The sequence below is a fragment of the Culicoides brevitarsis genome, chromosome 3 (assembly GCF_036172545.1).
Source record: "Culicoides brevitarsis isolate CSIRO-B50_1 chromosome 3, AGI_CSIRO_Cbre_v1, whole genome shotgun sequence".
Taxonomy (NCBI): Eukaryota; Metazoa; Arthropoda; class Insecta; order Diptera; family Ceratopogonidae; genus Culicoides; species Culicoides brevitarsis.
In genome coordinates this window covers 30,831,983-30,851,159 of record NC_087087.1, presented here as the reverse complement: position 1 = coordinate 30,851,159, position 19,177 = coordinate 30,831,983, and the positions used below count along the sequence as shown (strand labels likewise).

The 19,177-nt window shown below is 25.9% G+C and overlaps 2 protein-coding genes across 2 annotated transcripts in view; one reads left to right on the top strand and one right to left on the bottom strand.

Annotated features, from left to right (window-relative positions):
• LOC134835904 (lateral signaling target protein 2 homolog) overlaps positions 1 to 19,177 on the bottom strand; it is a 157,170-nt gene that overhangs the window by 55,093 nt on the left and 82,900 nt on the right. The window lies entirely within an intron of this gene.
• Positions 9,913 to 10,309, top strand: LOC134835778 (keratin, type I cytoskeletal 10-like). Its single transcript, XM_063850736.1, has 2 exons — positions 9,913 to 10,115; positions 10,171 to 10,309. Exons 1-2 carry the CDS (start codon positions 9,922 to 9,924, stop codon positions 10,250 to 10,252), a joined length of 276 nt encoding a protein of 91 aa, XP_063706806.1. The 5' UTR covers positions 9,913 to 9,921; the 3' UTR covers positions 10,253 to 10,309.

Sequence of the window (19,177 nt, the reverse complement as noted above, 5' to 3'; positions counted from 1 at the left end):
CTAAATGATTTTTTTTAATTATTTTTTTTCTTAATTTTAATGAAAATCAATTATTTATTTATTTTTTAATAAGATTTAATTGAATTAACTTTTTTATGTTAAGCTTTTAAAAATCATGAATTTTTATTTATTTTTAATTCAATATTAAATAATTAATATTTTTTAAAAATATTTTTATTGAAAAATTATTAAAAATATTTTTTATTAAATTTTAATTTTATTTAAAAACATCACATCAAAAAAAATTGTGAACAAAAAAATATTTTTTTTCAGCAAAACTCATTAAAAACTCTTCAATTTAACCACAAAATGACTTTTCACTCGAAACCCAACCCTTTTTCCCGTCCCCTTTTCAATTAAGTTTCAATGCATTTTTATATTCAACAAGAAACAAAAAAAAAATTCAAAAAATATCGGATCATTGAATGTTATTTGCATTAAAAAAATAACGGAAAACAACAAAAAAATGTACAATATGTTGTTTTGTAACAATATTGTTCATGTTCGACACAAATGATCTTAAAATAAATTAAAAGGGGTTGAAAAAAATTCAAAATCCTCTTAAAAATTTCATATTCTCACGTTTTTTAAATACTAATTTAATCATTATTTTCAAAAAAATATCAACAAACAGTAATTCTCGCCTCATAACTTGATAAAAAAAAAAGTTTTTTTCCGACAATTATCAATTCACTCGAAAAATACTTCGGAAAAAAATTAATAAATTTTTCACAGTGGTAGCTTTTTTTTTGTTCTTCGCAAGACTGCTGCGCGTCGTCACATGATTCATGACGGTTGGACACCGCTTTATTAATGCAATTTTTGGCCGGATGAAAATTTATTATTCATGTCTCATTTTTTTTCTGCGTTCGTTCAAATAATTGAATTAAAAAAAATTTCATCAATTTTCGAGCGGTGACGACAGCGACGACGATGGCAAAACGACTGATGAATATTAAACAACTCGACACACAAAAAAAAATAATAAAATAATAATGAAAAACGAAGACGGAAAAGTTTGTGGTTGTTATTATTACGTTTGCTGCCACTGATGATGTTGACGCGCTCCGTTGATGACGATGAAGGGCTCTCCTCATATATTTTTCATTATTTTTTTTTTTTTTTTGTTATTGGAAAAACCTAATTTTCGTGGGAAGCGTAATAATGGCAAGGGTCATTGCACGCGCGCGCTACAAGTGTTCCATAAAACGCCTTCTTTTGCCACACAATTTTTATTATTACTTTTTTTGCATAATTTTCTGCCATTTAAGTCCTTGCAACTCACCTGTAAATAGAAAAAATAAGGAAAAAAAATTGTATTAGATTATTATATCATTATATTTGATGTAATTACGTTCGCCACTACTACCAGCGCCGGTAACTACCGTTTTAAAATTTCATTTTGTGGTAGAACGGTTCTAATATTAGCAATACACGAAGAGCAATAATGAGCATAAGCATACAATATAACACAACACGCCTCCTCCTTTACGCCTTTCTAAGGTAATTTTCCAGCAATTTTTAAACAATATTTATCGGGATTTTTTAAAGGTTAACGTTGTTCGAGAAATTGAGCGGATTTTCAGAAAATTTGTCAGTTTTATGAAATTTTGATTTTTATGAATTATTTTTAGTCCTTAGAATACTTTAAGATAAAATTTTCAGCTTTTGTAGAAAAACTAAGAAAAGTTAGCTCTTTATTTTTAAAACTTCAGCTCTCAAAATTTATTCAAAAAGGTCTCAGATTTTTCATATATGAACTTAACTTTTGTTAGTTTTTAGCTAATTATACCTCTGAGAAACTCTCGAAGATATTTAGAAAAAAATATCAGCTTTTTAGCTCTTTTTATTCTAACTTAGCTCTTCAAATTTGTCAGTTTTATAAAATTTCGATTATTTTTAGTCTTTTGATACTTTCAGAGAAATTTTTCAGCTTTTGTAGGAAAACTAAGAAAAGTTAGCTCTTTATTTCTAAAGCTAACTTCTAAGAGCTAAACTTCAAAATTTGTTCAAAAAAGATCTCAGTTTTTCATATATGAACTTTTAGTAGCTTTTGTTACCTTTTAGATATATTTAGAAAAAAAGTTAGCTCTTTTATGTCTTACTTAGCTCTTAGTTTCTGCTTTTAAAATTGGTCGGTTTTACATAATTTCGATCCTTAAAATACTTTCAAAGAAAATTCTCAGCTTTTGTAAAGAAATTTAGATAAGTTAGCTCTAAGTTCTTAGATAAGTTATTTTTAAATTTTTAGCTTTAGAAATTCATTCTAACTTAGCTCTGCAAAATTTTAAGTCAGTTTTTCAAAATATAAATTTTTGTGAGGCTATTTAACCTATTAAAATATTTTATGAAGAAATTTTTGACTTTTAATGATTTTTAGCCCATTTAGCTCTTTTAGTCTTAGAATTTCAGCTTTTAAAAAATATTTAAAAATTGGAGCTAACTCATCTTAGATGCTAAAATTTTAGTTTTCAGCCGTATTTGAGCTTTTAAAAAAAAAGTTAGCATGAAGCTTTAGAGATACTTTCAGATCAGGACAGACATAAAAACTCATAGAAATCATTTTTACTCAAAAAACATTTTAGCGCGATTAAAATTGCTGTGTTGAAATACACTTAATAATAAATGGTCATTTAATTCAAAAATAACAATAAAAAAGTACAAGTTTTCCTCCATCCTTTGAACCTTCAGTTTTAACCCTCCAAGAGAATGGCATGACACAGCGTCGTGGCTGAAACAGGAGCCACAACACCATTTTTTATGATAATTTTACACGTTATATTGTTTTAAAAAATAAATTTTATAATTTTCTCGTGAATATTCATGCACAAAAAAAAATAAAAATAAAAAATACGACGATGCATATTGGATGCAATTACATTAGTTGCCGTATGAGGCTGTTACGATATTTAATATAATAATGTTAATGATAATCATAATTCATTCAGAATGCAAGCATAATATCCTGATGATTATCCTTTCGTGTATCGTTTCGTGTTATGTTACGGTTTCAAAAGTTGTTCTTCTCTTTTTGCGATGCGATGTGTGGCTTACAATGTTTTTTTTTGTGGTATTTGTAAGCTACTGAAACGATTTTTACGCTAAAATATGAGAGTTTAGCAGAAAAAAGTGAACTTATGGGTTAATTGAAGCTGAAAATTGTTGAAAGTGAATTAATTTGCATTAAAAAATTAAATAAAAATCATAAAGTTTAAATGTTTGAAAAAAATTTCATAAATAAAATTTTAGATTTTTAAAGAATTTTTTATATTAAATTATTTTAAATTATTAAATATTAATTAATTAAATATTAAAAATATTTTAGAAGATTTCAGTTGAATAATTAAAAATATTTATTTAAAAAAATTAAATTAAATTTTAATAAAATTTAAATTAAATAAAAAATAAATTTATTTTAAATTAAATTAAAATTTAAAAAAAAATTAAATTAATTAATTAATTTTAAAAAAAAATTAAAAAAATATATTTAATAAAATTAAAAATTATTTTTAATTAATAAACTTTTTTTTTAATTTTTATGTTTGAATGAACTTTAAATTATATTTTAAAAAATTAATTAAAAAATTATTTTTTTTTTTTAAATTTTTAAAAAAAAATTATTTAAAAAAATTTAAATAAAAAATTATAAATTTAAATAATTTGAATAAAAATTTTATAAAAATTATTTTATTAATTATTTAATTAAATAATTTTTTTTTTAATTAAGTTATTTATTAATTATTTAAATAAATTAATAAAATCAATTAAATTTTTTTTAATTAAAAAAAATTATTTTTTTTTTGTATATTAATGAATTTTTAAAGTAAATTTAAAGAAAAAATAAAATAAATAAATTTTTATTACTTTTTTACTTTTTAAAGATATATTTAAATAAAAATTTTTTTTTTCTTCAAATTCAAAGAAAAAAAAAATATAATCTTCTAATAAACACATTTTCGCCTCCCAATTTTAATAAAAAAAAAATTAATTCTATATTTAGACAACAAAAAATCAATAATTTCATCATTTTAACCGAAGAATTTAGGTCACGCCAGGTAATCATAAAAAAACGGCAAGGAACGAAATTCATGGTCATGAATCGTGTACTCGTCAGCAAAATTGCACGAAAAAAATATTGACGGACGTTTTTCGTGTAAAGTTTCATTTTTTTATTTTTTCGTCAGTAATGCAAAAATGCTTTGAACAGCGGAAAAAAAAGTGAATTTTATGTCGTTTCACTTTACATTCGGAGGAAAAAATTCTCCGTTTGGACAGGTAAGCGATTCTGCCACGTTGTTGCCAAATAGATTCGCGCGACTGTCGAGTAGTGTAAAAATTGCTCTTGCACGGAGATGTGAGTGCTCGTTCCCGAATTTAAAAAAAGAAATTCCCGAAAAAAAATGATCTTTTTCATTTTTCTTGCTGTCATCGAGCAATGTGCCGCCATTTTGTTGGAATGTTCGATCGCCGTCGACACAGATATTTGTGTCTTCAACGAACCCATCGCAGATTACAATCACGTGTACGACTTTCGCGCGTCACCGAACACAACTGTGAGTGACGTCACAAAAATCGCATTTTTGCAAACGATGCTCGAGACAATGACAGACGAGGTAGTTCATCGATTATGCGACGTTTTCTTCAATTTGCACGAGATTTTCGTGAATAACGAAACGAAACACTGTCAAATCCACACGACGACGCGAAAAACGACGGAAACGCTGCTCCTCGTGGAAGATGTCGCCGATCTGCATAACGCTGTGCTCGAGGAAGTTGTGCGGAAAGGCGTCGTTCGTGGCAGTGACGAGTTGCATTGGAAGATGGATGTCGTGCTGACAGTCGTGGGAGCGATGATTTGCCTTGGGAGTGGCGATGGGCAGTGCATTTTTGGTGCGATATGTGCGGAAACGGAGACGCGATCGATTTTGGCGACGCAGCAGATTGTACAGCAGTCGTTATGGACACAACATTTGACGATAACGATGTCGATGATGATGATGATGATGAAGTGAAATTTGATACTGATTAACATTAAAGTTTACGATAATCGACTAGCTTGGTAATTAATTTTGTAAGATGAGTTATTTTATAAATAAATATTTTTATATTGATAACAAAAAATGACCGAAAGGTTAACTTTTATTGATTTTTTTTACTGTCTCTGAGGGCATTAACGACGAATTTTATGAGGAAATGGGCGGGAAACAATCATGTTAACGAAAAAATTACGTAATTACTAAAAATTAAAAAAAAAATTAAATAAAAAAATTAAAAATTTAAAAAATTTTAATTAAAATTCAATTAATTTTAATTAATTAATTAAAAATTCTATTTATTTTAATTAATTTTTTAAAAATTAATATAAAAAATTTTTTATTTTTAAAATTTTATTTAATATTTTTTAAAATTATTATTAAAAGAATTTTTCAATTTTTTTTTATTTAATTTAATTCAAAGTATCTTAAAAATGATGAAATTTTCTTAAAAAAAAAAAAATAAAAAAAAAATAAAAAAAAAAATATTTAAATAAAAATGTTTAATTTTAATATAAATTAATTTTAATGATTAAATATTATAAAAAAATATTGTTTTTATTAATTAAATTTTCAAAAAATTAAAAAAAAAATAATAAAAAAATTTTAAAACATTTTTTTAATTTTTAATTTAAAGAAAAAAAATCATTATAAAATTTTAAAGTTCTAAAAAATTATTCTAAAAATTAAAAAAATATTTTATTGATTAAAATTTATAAAATTTTAATAAAATAAATTATTTTTAGTATTTTATAATTTTTTAATGAATTTATTTTATTTTCTTAAAATTAAAAATAAAAAAAAATGTTTAAAATTTTTTTATTATTTTTTTTAATTCAAGGAATTATCGAAACTTTTTAAAAATGAAAAATTGAACTTTAAATCAATTTTTTAAACCATTAAAAGTTTATCAAATTCTTAAAATTCATTAACAGATTTTTTTTGATATTAAAAAAAGTTCTTGTGTAAATTGATTTTCTCTTGTCATGTTCACTCGTCTTGCACACGAAATTTACCGAAATAAAGAAAGAAAAAAGTTACTCACCAGACACACACAAAACACAATAAAATCCATTTTTCCTCGGGGTTACTCCTCCGAAAAAATGTAAAATAAACTTTTAAATATGATAAAGACTCCTTTTCATTTAAATCAGTGTCTAAAGTTGCACGGCAAAGTTTGTTCTGCAGCTCGGTAAACGAATGAGATTATTATTAAAATACGTATCATAATTCAAAAAGAAAATTAAGAGTTTGTGTATGTTAAATACCTGCCGGTAATGAAAATATTGTAACTTTTGCTCACAGAAAAAAATTTGTTTCCGTTCCTTTTTCTTCTTCCATTTTCCCTTTTAAATTTCATTATTATCTGTGTTCCCTTAAGACAACGCCAGCACTAAAATCGTTCTCATTTATTTTTCCTTCGTCTTCCTGTTTTATTTTTTATTGTTTTTTATTTAACTTTTGCCTTCCATGTTATTTTTTTGCCGTCTTTCATTGTCTCGCAAAATTGTTTTTTTCCGCATTTTCCTTTGTTTTTTTGGACAAAACGTGATTTTTCATCGAACGACCACCTCTTCGTCAATATTGCCCATTTCGTAAGTAAACAATTACACGAAAAAAAAAAGAAAACAATCTTCTTCGATGGAAATGAAACATTTTTTGTTTTTTTCGGAGAATCGACTGAGATTGTCTTGTCTTCTTTATCTCTCTCTCACACTTTTCTAGACAAACAAAAAAAAAAGAAACAGACGGCAAATAAAAAGGTTCGCAAAATTTTCATCGTCTTCGGAGAGACGAGCGAAGAAAATGTCGAAGAAGAGAAAAAGTGCCCGCAGCGATATTTCGGATGTTTAGATATCAAACGAGATCCTAGACATGAGGAAAATATGTCGGGTTCACATCAATGGAACGCATATTTTATTGCTTTGTTGTTGAATGGAGCGGCGCGCACACGTTGAAAGATGAAGCGTGAAATGTTGTGGAAATTCTTGTAAAAAATCGATAGTTTCATCATTTTAATGAAGAATTTAGGTCACGAGAGGTGAATTTCTTGGCATGACATGGATTTCAAGGAAAATGATACAAAAATGTATTTTTAGATAGAAAATGTTTTTTTACTTATAAATTTTTGGTTAGAAGGAAATATTTTTTTTATCATAAAATTTTTAAAAAAGTAAAAAAAATCAACAATTTATTAACTTTTAATTTTTTTATTTTATTTTACTTGTTTATTATTTTTATTTTTGAAAATGTTAACATTTTTTTGATAATTTTAATTAAATAAAAAATTTAAAAAAATATTTTAAAAAAATTATTATTTAATTTTATGATATGTTTTTTAAAGAAAAAAATTAAATAAAAAATTAGAAAAATTATATAAATTTTTTTTATGATTTGAAATTAATTTAAATTAAAATTTAACAAAATAAAATTATTTATTTTTAAAAAATTAAAAAGAAAATTTTTTTTTATTTAAATATTTATTTTTTTTATTTATTTATTATTTTTTTTTTAATTTTTATTATTTAAATTTATTTTAAATTTATTTTTATTTTAAATTAAATTTATTAAGATTTTTTAAAATTTTTTTTTATAATAATTTTGAAAAATATTAAATAAAATTTTAAAAAATTTTTTATATTAATTTAAATTAAAATTTAATTTTTATTTAAAAAAAATTAATAAAAAATATGTAGGTATTTTAGTATTTTTTTATTATTAATTTTATTTAATTAAATAATTTTAATTTATTTAATTTAATTTTAAGATTTATTTTTTAGTTTTCGATATCAAATCCTTTCCATTATTTATCGCTCAAAAATCAAAATCTCGTTATTTTTTTACAAACAAAAAAAAACAAACAAAATCCATTTAAAAAAAAATGTAAAGTGCACTAAAAAATAAAATAATAATAAAAGCATCATATTGTTAACCTTTATTACCCTAAATAGTTACCATTCACTCGCTGATGCATTCATTAGCAGCGAGTAAAATGATGCTTTTAGCAGTCTATTGTTCCTATTGTTGATACAAAAAAAAAATATTCGAGCCATCATTGTGGCAACGTGAGAGCCCGACGATGATAAAAATGAAGCAAAATTATATTTTTAAAAAATTATCATCAATTATATATGAAATTCGTTCTCGGCACACAGACTGGAGTGTCTCGAAAAAGAAAAAAAATAGAAAAAAATCACACAAAAAGTAGATAAATAGTCATCAGATATGAAGCAGAGCGAGAGATAAACAGCAAGAAAACAACGTCTGGTTATGATGGATTCTCCGCTTTTTTTTACATTATTATGTGTTTTATGTGTCTTTTGTTGTAGTTAAGTAGTATTTGTTGGCTAGAAATAAAAATAAAATAAAAATGTTTTTGTCGTCTCTTCAGCATTTTTTTGTTCCTTTGAGCAGAATCTAATCTCCAGAACCATCACTTTACATCAAAAGAGAAGAATTCATTTTGTAAATCATCCATTTCCTGCGATTGTTCTTCGCCCGATGCGACGAAGTAATGAAGTCAATTTCCGATAAATGTACTGAGATCGAATCGCCCGCGTGACGGGGTGAGACTTACTTGAAGGGAAATATTTATTAATCGAAATTTATAACGAACATTAATCATTTTGCGGATTTTTCTCCGTTTTGGTGCGGCGGCGAACAAAAGAAAAACGCGTGCAAACGACGGGAAATCGGAAATTTTTTGTGTGGTTTTTATTTTTTTTGCATGTAAGAAAAGGAAAAAAAAAGAAAAGAATGAGGAAAAAAGTTGCAAATTCATTGGATTTCTGCGTTCGATTGGAAGACATTAAGGAGGGAAATCGATCATTTGTGATGCTAATGTTATCCGTTCAGGGGGTGCTTGTGCAGGAAATGACTTTGATTTTAGGTGAATTCGGGTTTTGCGGAAGAAGAAAGTAAATTTTTAGGTAAAAATTGGAAAGTTTATGGGGTTAAAAAAAATTTATTTAAAAATTAAAAAAAAAAAATTTATTAAAAAAATTTTTTTTTTTTTTTCGTATATTTTAGATTAAAAAAAATTATTAAAAAAATTTTAAAAATATTTTTTTCAGATTTTATTTTTTTTTTTCATTTTTTAAATTTAATTTTCATTTTTTTAAATTTAATTTTAAAATATTAATTAAATGTCTGTTCATTTCCTTTAAAAATTTTTAATTTTATTGATAAAAAAAATTAAATATTATTCAAAATAATTTTTTTTTTCTTTTTCTTGAATTTATTACAAAAAAATTATAAAAAAATAACATTAATTTTTTTTTTAAATTTTTTTCTCAATTTTACTAAATTATTGAAGAGAATAGCTCATTTTTTTACTTTTGTATTTTTTTTTTAATTTTTTTATTTTTTCTACAATATCTTCAATTTTAGTAAAAAAAAATAAGTAGCTTTTAAAATAATTTTATTTTTTTTAACAAATGAGGTAAAATTTTTATATAAAATATCATATTTTTCATAAAATATACAAAAACTTTCAAAAAATTTGGACTTTTTCCTAAATTTTTTTATTTTTAGTTAAATTTTAAGTCAATTTAAACTTTTTCAGCAATAAAATATGAAAATTTATTGAAAAAATCACTTCAAAACAGCGCCATGTAACAAACGTTAATGAACTGACACAAAGAAAAATTTACATCATGGGAATTCCCTTTTGCACGTAAATAGAAAACTGGCAACAAAATGCAGTTCAAACTAGATTTTGGTTGTAAACAAACCAAACAAATTACGAAAGACGCACGAAGAATCACAAAAAAACTAGAAAAACTTGCTAGTTACGAATCAATGACTTTGCTGCACTCAAAAATCGTATAAAAAGATGCGTTCTTGTCCTCAGCTGAATCAGATTCGCCGCAAAAGTCACTCAAGCAACATGAAATTCTTAATCGTCTTATTCGCAGTAATCGCCGCAGCATTTGCCTTTCCACAATTCGGAGGCGGCTTTGGAGCACCTGGATACGGACATGGAGGCTATGTTCGTCCTGGATTTGGCGGCGGAAGCTTTGGAGGATCAGCTTCGCAAGCCAGTGCTGCAAGTCAAAGCTTTAATGCTGGCGGTGGTTTTCCGTGAGTAAAATTTTCGATTTCAAGGAATTTTTTTTAATAAATTTTACTTTTACAGAGGAGGATTTGGCGGCGGTTTCAGCGGAAGTGCAGCTAATGCCCAAGCTGGCTCCCAATCATTCGGAGCATTCGGTCGTTAATTAATCCTTTAATGTAACGAACTTCCATGGAAACTTTCTGTATTAAAACAAAAAATAACCGAAAAACTGTTTGTTTCATTTTTTTAAGAGGATTATTCTCGCTGCGGTTCACGAAAATGTCACGTAACATGCCAATTTTCGAGAGTTCATGAGAATTTCCACTCAAATTGAAGGTAAGCTGATTACCTTTTTGCACCGAAACAGCTCGATGCCCGATGAAAAGACATATTTTACGAGTTACGAGACAGAAGGGAGACATTAAAAGGACACTTTTAAGTGCAAAAATTCTTGAGATACTGTCCCATTCATCATATCACAAATATTTTATTTTGTTCTGACCTGTGATACATTTAACTCTGCTTGATCTGACGACAAAAAAAACTTTTCATGAAAATCAAACATTTAACTGGAATGACACATCTGCAATGGATTCATTTCACAGCAGTCACTTTTGTGTCACATCCAATATCACACGAACCTGTTCGACGAGCAGCAAGCAGCAGCAGCAGCCAACAAACAACAGCAAAAATAAATGTCTCGATGCCATAATATCACATATTTTATCTAGCTCCGCTGCGAGCTATCAAAATGTGAAAATAAAAAAAATGCTTGTAGCATGTCATTCGTCATTTATGCGTCTAGCATTCTGTTCCATTATGTGTGTTGTATGTGTCGTGGCTTTAGTTTCGTGGCGAGCAAAAAAAAAAAAGATCTCAGATAGATGAAAAATATTTGTTATTCAGCATATTAATCATTTGATATGAATAATTGACGTGAAGTTAGTGAAAAATCGCTTGTTTTATAACAAATCTACTCTCTAAAAAGTGACATTTTTGCATCACAGCAATGAGGCTATTTGTTAAAAAAAAAGTAAAAAAAAAAATCTGCTACAATATTCTTGGAAAGAAAAAAGCAAATAACGACAAATAAATTCAATAATAATTCCTAGTAAAATTATTGCGAGATTACTTCATGTTAGTTACTAGATGATGCGAAAGAATAAAAAAAAAATAGAAGAAATTTTAAAAACTTTCGTTGAAGAAATTACTTGAGCGTATTTTCTTCAGTTTTACAAAATTTTATTCTAAAAGAATAATTTTAATTATTTTTTAAATTAAATTCTGATTGATTTGAAGATTTTGTGAAAAGTTAGCTCTTTTTAAATTAAAAGCTGAAAAAATTAGCTCTTGTTAGATCAAAAGTTGAAAAATCTAGTTTTATTTAATTTTGCTCGTTTTGAATGTCTTATCCGAAAATCTAAAGTTAGTAACTTGTAAATGATGCTATAGATACTTTTCTCATTTTTAACTAATTTTTAAAATAAAACTAAAGCTAAGTTAGATCTCTACCCTTCAATCTTTCTAAGTTGTTCTTAGTTGATGGATGCGAATTAAGATCGGACTCTTTAAAAAGAGCACAAGTGACGACAATTTTTGTTACTTTCCATATTCGATAGACATCTTCAGTTATAATATTGTTAGAATATTTTTGCAGCCTTGAAGGTTTATTAGTTTGATAGTCGAACTCAACGATAAAAATAATCTGATTTTTGGGTTGGGGACCTTTGTATAGTTTTTGCTCAGTTAAACTGTGGGTGTCTTGTTTCTTACGTTTCTTGCTTCTGGGTCTTCTTATTTTTTCTTCCAACGCCAACAAGGAGATTATTAAGTCCAGATGTTTTAAGTTTTTTCAATTTATCAATTTCTTAAACTTTTGATGGTCAATATTTTATCCCCAGATTCTTGCTGAAGCTTCTCATAGCCTTTTAAAGTCTTCTATTAGTCTCCTCATCAAAAGTTGCTTTGTTAATGATTCCTCTTCTTCAATTGTTAATGGAATAATTCGGTTCCTCAACGAGTGTCTTAAAATCTAAACTATTAAAGTTAGCTCTTCTCAATTAAAAAGCTGAAAAAAAGTTAAAAAATTAAAAATAAAAAAAATTCTTACCTCATCTAATATCTCTTCATTCCACAGACAGACATCCTTCCATACAAAAACTCCAATTTTTTCCAGAAAACTTTGCATTTAAAAAAAATGCGACAAAACGAATAAAATAAATTCAACACGTAACTTGTAACTTCAGAAAGTAGTGCGGAGTCGAAGAAGAACAAGATTTATACGACATTGCTAAATGTATCGAATAAAATAAATGAATAGAGTCGGCAATGAAAAATGTCTTTTACAACGACACAAAAAATGATGGAAAAGATAAGTATTGTAACGGACAAACGTTTGTCGGTTTTTTCTTTTTCAACTCAAAGATTTTCCCTCATTTTTGTTTCGTCCTAAATATTTAACTTTCCTTTTTTTTTGACAAATCCTTGAAAAAAAAATGTTTTTTAATTAATTTCCTTTGTCAATTATGTTAAGCAATAAATGCGACGCGTACTTATCTCATTCCAATCGTAAATGGCAGCAATAAAAGCGATAAATATGTGAAGATAAATGTGTGTGAAATTGTGATCTTTGGATTTTTTCCAGTGAAGCAAATCAGAACGACGAACGATTATAATTGTGGAATTGCGTTGGATGCGATCATTTATCACATTTATACCTTATCTTGTTATTTTTTTTATTATTTTTCTTATTACTCAGCGCAAAGAACGTTCTTTGTCGTCGTCGTGGAAAAATAAAATATAAAAAAAATAAACAGAAAAAGATGATTGACTGACACATCAGTGATATCGCTTTTGGAATTTTTATTTTAAAATTATAATTTTTTTATATTTTACCTTTGTCATCGTTTGTCGTTCTTCGACTCGTACACATGTTAAATGAACAAAAAAAAGTTAAGCCGTGCATTCACTTAAGCACAGAAAAAAATTATTAATATAAAAAGACATGATACTGATAAATAAATACGAAGCAAACGAACAACAACAAGAAGCAACAAAAAAGTGACTTAAAATAGACTTTAAGCTGGATTAGTGTGTGTTGTTAGGAATACTTGCTCACTTTTTTTTTATTATTTTATTTCTTTTTCACAGCGATGCGAATACTCTCTTGCACAGTGACACATTTCAATAATCCAATTTAATTGGTAACAGCTTTGAAATTGATCCTAATGTGAGTCGTAGGTGGATCAAAATATTAAAATGAACGAGAAAAATTTACACACAAAAAATATTTAACTTTTTTTTTGTGAGTTAATCTCGCGGAATTTTTGTTTCCCGCTAAGATTAGGGCGTAATTGAGATCGTTTTGTTCAATTTTGTTTTTTTTAATATTTTTATTTTGAATTGAAGCAACACCTTAATTTTGTTTTGTATTTTTTTTTCTTTGGGCTGTCACATTTTTTTGGGAATTGAGGAGATAAGAATCAGTTTTGATCAAAATTTATTGATAATTTCTGAAATTGAATTGAGGACAATTATTTTGAGGTTTTTGTCACTTTTAAAATTTTTAAAAATTCTTTTTCTCAAGAAATTTATTTTTTTTTATTTTTTATAATTTTAAATTTAATTAATTTATTTAAATTAATTATTTATTTTTATTTTATTTAATTTTTTTAATTAAATTATTTTAAATTAAAATAATTTTATTTAAAAATTATTTTTTTATTTTTTTTTATTTAATTTTTTTTTTAATTTAAAAAATTATTAATTATTTTATTTAAATTATTTTTATTTTAAAAAATAATTTTAAAAAATTAGTAAAAAGTTAAAAATTTTATCACAATAAATTTTTTAATTTTTTAAAGATTAAAATTTTGTGAAAAATTTTACAAAAAATAATTTTAATATTTTTTATTTCATTTAAAAAAAATAAATTTTTCAGTCTTTTTTTTTATTAAAAAAAAAATATGAAAAAAAAAATTGAAAAAATTTAAAAAAGGTTTTAAGTATGTGACTAAAAACTCCACATTTTTAGTTTTTAATTTATAATATCGCTAATCAAAAGAAATTAAAAAAAATTATTCCAATAAATTTTTAATTTTTTATAGGCCAAAATTTTGTGAAAAATTTAGCAAAAATAAAATTTTAATAATTTTTTAATTCATTTTAAAAATTTTTAATTTTTTCAAAAAAAAAATCGATAAAGTTCATTAATTAAATTGTAATTGTCGATTTTATTTGAAAAAAAAAAAATTTCTATAAAATAATTGAAAATAAGTTATTTTAACGACACATATGTTAAGTAAGTAATTAAGAAAATCAACAATTTACCGTTAAAGTCTTCTTTTTTTTTCATCAAAAAGGGGGATTCTATCTACCTTATTTCGAAGATAAAATAAAAACAAAAAAAACAAGGGGAAAAAACTCGCTAATGACTAAGTAGCAGTTCCGTTAAGAGAAAGCAAAACAGACGCATTTCACTCTCATATCACTTTAATTCCCAAATAAAAGCGATAAAATTACAAAATATGCTAATTACTCGTGTCGTGTCTTCGTTTCTTCTTCCCTGCGCTACAAAAACGAAAAAAAAAAACACAAAAAAAATTAACAAGGAATGAAAGACAAATAAATAAATAAAACATCAATAACGAAATAAAAAGGCGATGAAATAAGATGAAATATAAGACTACAAAGCGAGATAAAGATCCGCACCACGCATTTTCTCTTCCATCTCCGCACAAAAAAGAATTTACTTTAGTTAGGTAGAAAAACTGATCGATGATACACATAAATAATATGTAAATTTTTTTCACATCACTTTTGTACGTTTTTTTTTGCAGGTTTGTTTGTAGGTAAAGTTTGAACAAGCAAACGAAAAAAAAAATCGAACGTTTTAAGCTCGCAAGCCATTTAAACTTCATCTCCATCTAAAAAACGAATAACTCATATTCGGTCCGTCGTCCAAAGACGACATGTGTGGGTATCATTCGTTTTCTTCTTCTCGACAGAACGCGTCAGAGAAGAAATAAAAAAAAAGTAAGAGAGAAGAGAGTCAAGACGATTCAAGTTATTGTCGATTTGTATCGTTTTTTTCTTGGTAAATTTATTTATATAAAAAATTCAACTTTTTTACTCTACTTTTTAATGCATTTTAATAGAATTTAGTCAAAAATGCAGAAATAAGGTTTAAGTTGTCTGAATTTCGATTTTAGCACATCTTAAGGGTCTCAATTTTTACTTTAAATCAACTTTGAGGTCTTAATGTCGAAGTTAGTTCTCATTAAATTGATATTTTTCATTGAAAAAGGTTCATAATTTAAATTTTGAATATCTTAAAGAATAAAAGTTTTAACTTTAAGACCCCAAAATTTTTTAGGGGTCTCAATTTATGTCAGAGGTCTTAACATCGAACAATAGACCTCCATGAATTAATAATATTCTTAATTTTTATCATTGAAGGGGTCAAATTTTTGACTTTAAGACCCCTAAAGATATCAAAATTTCGAATTTAAAGAATTTTAGGGGTCTTAAGTTATTTCAGAGGTCTTTACGTTGAGCTACAGACCTCAACGAGTTAATAAAATTCTTAATTTAAATCATCAAAAAGGTCTAACTATTCATTTTTAGACCCCTTTAAAGAGCAATTGACCTCAAGAGACAATTTTGGGGTCTTAAATTCAGCTTTTTATCACTTCAGAGGTCCTAATTGACTTAAAAGTTTTGTTCTTAGACCTCAAATATGTTTTATAAATGTTCAATTTTAAGCTTTAAACCATTCTGGGGTCTTAAAATTTACTTAAGGACCTCATAATGACAAAATCTACAATATTTGACCCCTAAGAGGTCATAATATAGATTTTTTAGTTTTTGGGTCATCAGATTGATTTTAGATCAGTTTCTAACGTTTAAAAATCAATTTTTTAGAAGTTGAGGTCTTTATAAGGTCCCAATGAGGTCTTAAAATCAACTTTTTGTTCTAAAACTTCAAAAATTCTTAAAAATTTAATTAAAAAAAAATAAAAAAAAGCGCTTCAACTCGTTCAACGAAAACTTTTTTAACCTTTTTTTATTTCGTGCATTTGTTATTTATAACACACATTTGAGATATATATGATGTGTATTTATAGAAGAGTCTAAATAAACAAACAGCAGCTCCGTACTTCGAGAAAGGTAAGCAGCATCAGACCGTCATCATGTGTGTGAGCTAATAAGTGTTTGTTTGATGGTTTGTTTTTATTTTATTTATTTATTACTCTCCTTAATAAAATATTTATACTCCATATATTTTTTTATACATTTTTTTTTTTTTTTTTGAATTTAAATAACTTCTTTTTTTTTACTACTTCTACTAACGACGCGTCGAGAAGAAGACGGCATACATGATAAAGACGCGTTAAATATTTTTTGACTAATGGCCTATTTAGATAATTTACGCATTCATTAAACTCTATCAAATGTTTATTTATGTTTCGTTCTCTATTTTTACAGTGCGCTTTAATAGTTACGAGTTAGTTAAGAGAGATAGCGTTCGAATGTTTATGTCTAAGTCTAACAACGAAACAACAACAACATTAAGGAACAGGTCACTCTTTCTACACTAATTCCAGCATTATTTAGATTATCATTTTCCATGAGCACGAAGAGGCATCGCATGGCATGGCGGAGGATGAGATGGATGGATGAGCTTGTGTCTGCATGTAATCTATTTCTTATCTATCGCTGTTTGCCACGCTTGGTTGGAAGGAAGAAGTAAGTTAAAAGGAAATTAATATTGTTTGTTCTTATCTCCTCGCTCGCTCGTTTGTTTTCTTTTTTATGCCTTTGTATTTTTTTTCGTTTTTCGACAGAACGATGTTGTTTGAATTTGTAGCAAGAAATTCCTTTAACAATTATGACGGAGGTCAAACGTTATTTGTACATTTGTCGGAATGTTTGTTATATCTTAAATCGGCAAATATTTAACTTTATTTTTTTCTTTTCGAGTACAAAAAATGTTATTAAGGAAAAGAATTCAATTGACGATATTATGGACAAAAGAAGACAGAGGAAAAGATGGAATTTGTCGTGAAAGGAAAAACTGAAGCGTGTTTTGATTCGATCATGAAGGCTTGACAGGTTTTGTAAATTTTTAATATTTTTTTCTTAGCTTTCAGGGTTCAAAAAACTGAGGTTTTAGATTTTTAGGACTAAGAAAATTCAAAAAAAATTCTTCTGAGAGCTAAAAAAAATAATTCGAAGTTTTGAAAGCTGAAAATTCTTAAAAATATTTTTAAATAATTTTTTATTAAAATTTTTTTTTTATTTAAATTTTTTTTTTTATTTAAAAATTTTTTTTTATTTAATTTTTTTTATTTAAAATTTTTTTTTAATTAAAACATTTTTTTTATTTAAAATTTTTTTATTTTAATTTTTTTATTTAAAATTTTTTTTTATTTAAATTTTTTTTATTTAAATTTTTTTTTAATTTTTTATATATTTTTATTTTTTTAATTAAATTAAAAAAAAAATTAAATAGTTTTAAACAATTTTTCAGATTTTTGTAAGCTTTAATAATTTCAAAATTCCATCAAAATTCTCAAAAGCTAAATTTTTTCAATAGGAAATTAGAAAGCTAAAAAATATTTCAGAACTAAAAGTTTTCTTAAGAGTTGAAAAAAACTTGGAAGTTTCAGATGTGAAAATTTTTAATAATTCTCAAATAAAAAAAAAATTCTTAATTATTTAAGCTAAAGTTTTTTTTTAATAAAAAAAATAAATTAACTTTTCAGTTCTCAAAATTTTTTCAAGTTTTGAATTTCTTGAGCTTTTTTTCAGATTTAAAAATTTTAATTTTTTAAAATTTTTTTTTTTTAGTTCTAATAGACATAAAAACCTACATTTCCTTCAAAAACCTAAAAAACGCACAAAAAAATGCAATAAAATTGATAAAACGCCTCTTAAAGCACTTTACCACAAAAAAAAATCAAGAAACCAAAATTAAGCAACATTTAGATAAGAAAATTGTTTCTTTTTTCGTCAATTGTTTTGATTTCCTGCACTCACGAAATTACCCGCTCTAACTTTTTCCATTTTTTATTTTTCTGGAACGGAAACGTCATTAAGCACTCTGCGTTCCACGTGCCCTGTCTTTAACCCTGTCGAGATAAGAAGACAAAAAACCACCGCATGACATAATAATAGCGCCTGTATTTGACATCTCTCACATATTTATACGACGAAAAACAAAGCTTAAGCTGAATTTCCTGAAAAATTATTATACGCCTAACGTGACTTTTATGTAAACACTTGAATAAGCAAATTTCGTGACCCTTTTTCTCTCTGTTGTTTTTTTTTGAAAAATATCCGAAAAAAAACAACACACACCAAATTTTGTCACTACCAATAAAATACACGTGACATCATTTGTGGGACATCAGTGGATTGGCGAAAACAAACAAGGAGCTGTCACACATGAATTTTCATAACCTTTTTTTTGTCTCGTATCGCCTGGTATCTAGATGTCGTTTCCGCTGCCTATTCCCGTATTTTTTTATTTCACTTTTTTTCGATGATTTTTTTTAGCACAGAAAAAAAATATAAATAAATATTTATTTCGACGTAATGGCCCCATTTGCGGTTATCTCTCGAGCAAAATGAGACCCTTCTTATTTATATTTTTTTTTTTTTCACTTCAAATGGCGACGATAATAGAATAGAAGATTGTTGATATCATGCGTGCAATTTTTAAGAGGATGTCATAAATAAAGAAATACAGCAAAAAAAGGGATAAAAAAATCACTGAAAACGACAACGAGATCATTCATGCCATCCAAAGGCACGTAGAGGAGATAATTGGACTAGTTTTTGGATCCTGATTCTAAATTATGATGACTGACCGTACTTTTTCTCTTATTTATTAGAGATTTTTCGGACAATAAGCTGACAATGCTCGGATTAAAATCATTAGTGTGAGTAGTCATTTCCTCAATTATTGCCCTGGTTGCTTTTTTTTGTCAACCTTTTTTTTTTTTTTTTTTTTTAGCCATACATAAGGATTTAGCTGACTTAGCTTCATTATTGTTGTCGGTGTACTCAAGCAGATTATTGCGAC

Excerpts from the sequence above, each read along its gene's own strand:
- LOC134835778 (XM_063850736.1), top strand. The coding sequence starts at position 9,922 with ATGAAATTCTTAATCGTCTTATTCGCAGTAATCGCCGCAGCATTTGCC. Across the intron at positions 10,116-10,170 it reads AATGCTGGCGGTGGTTTTCC|AGGAGGATTTGGCGGCGGTT; the intron begins GTGAGTAAAATT and ends TTACTTTTACAG.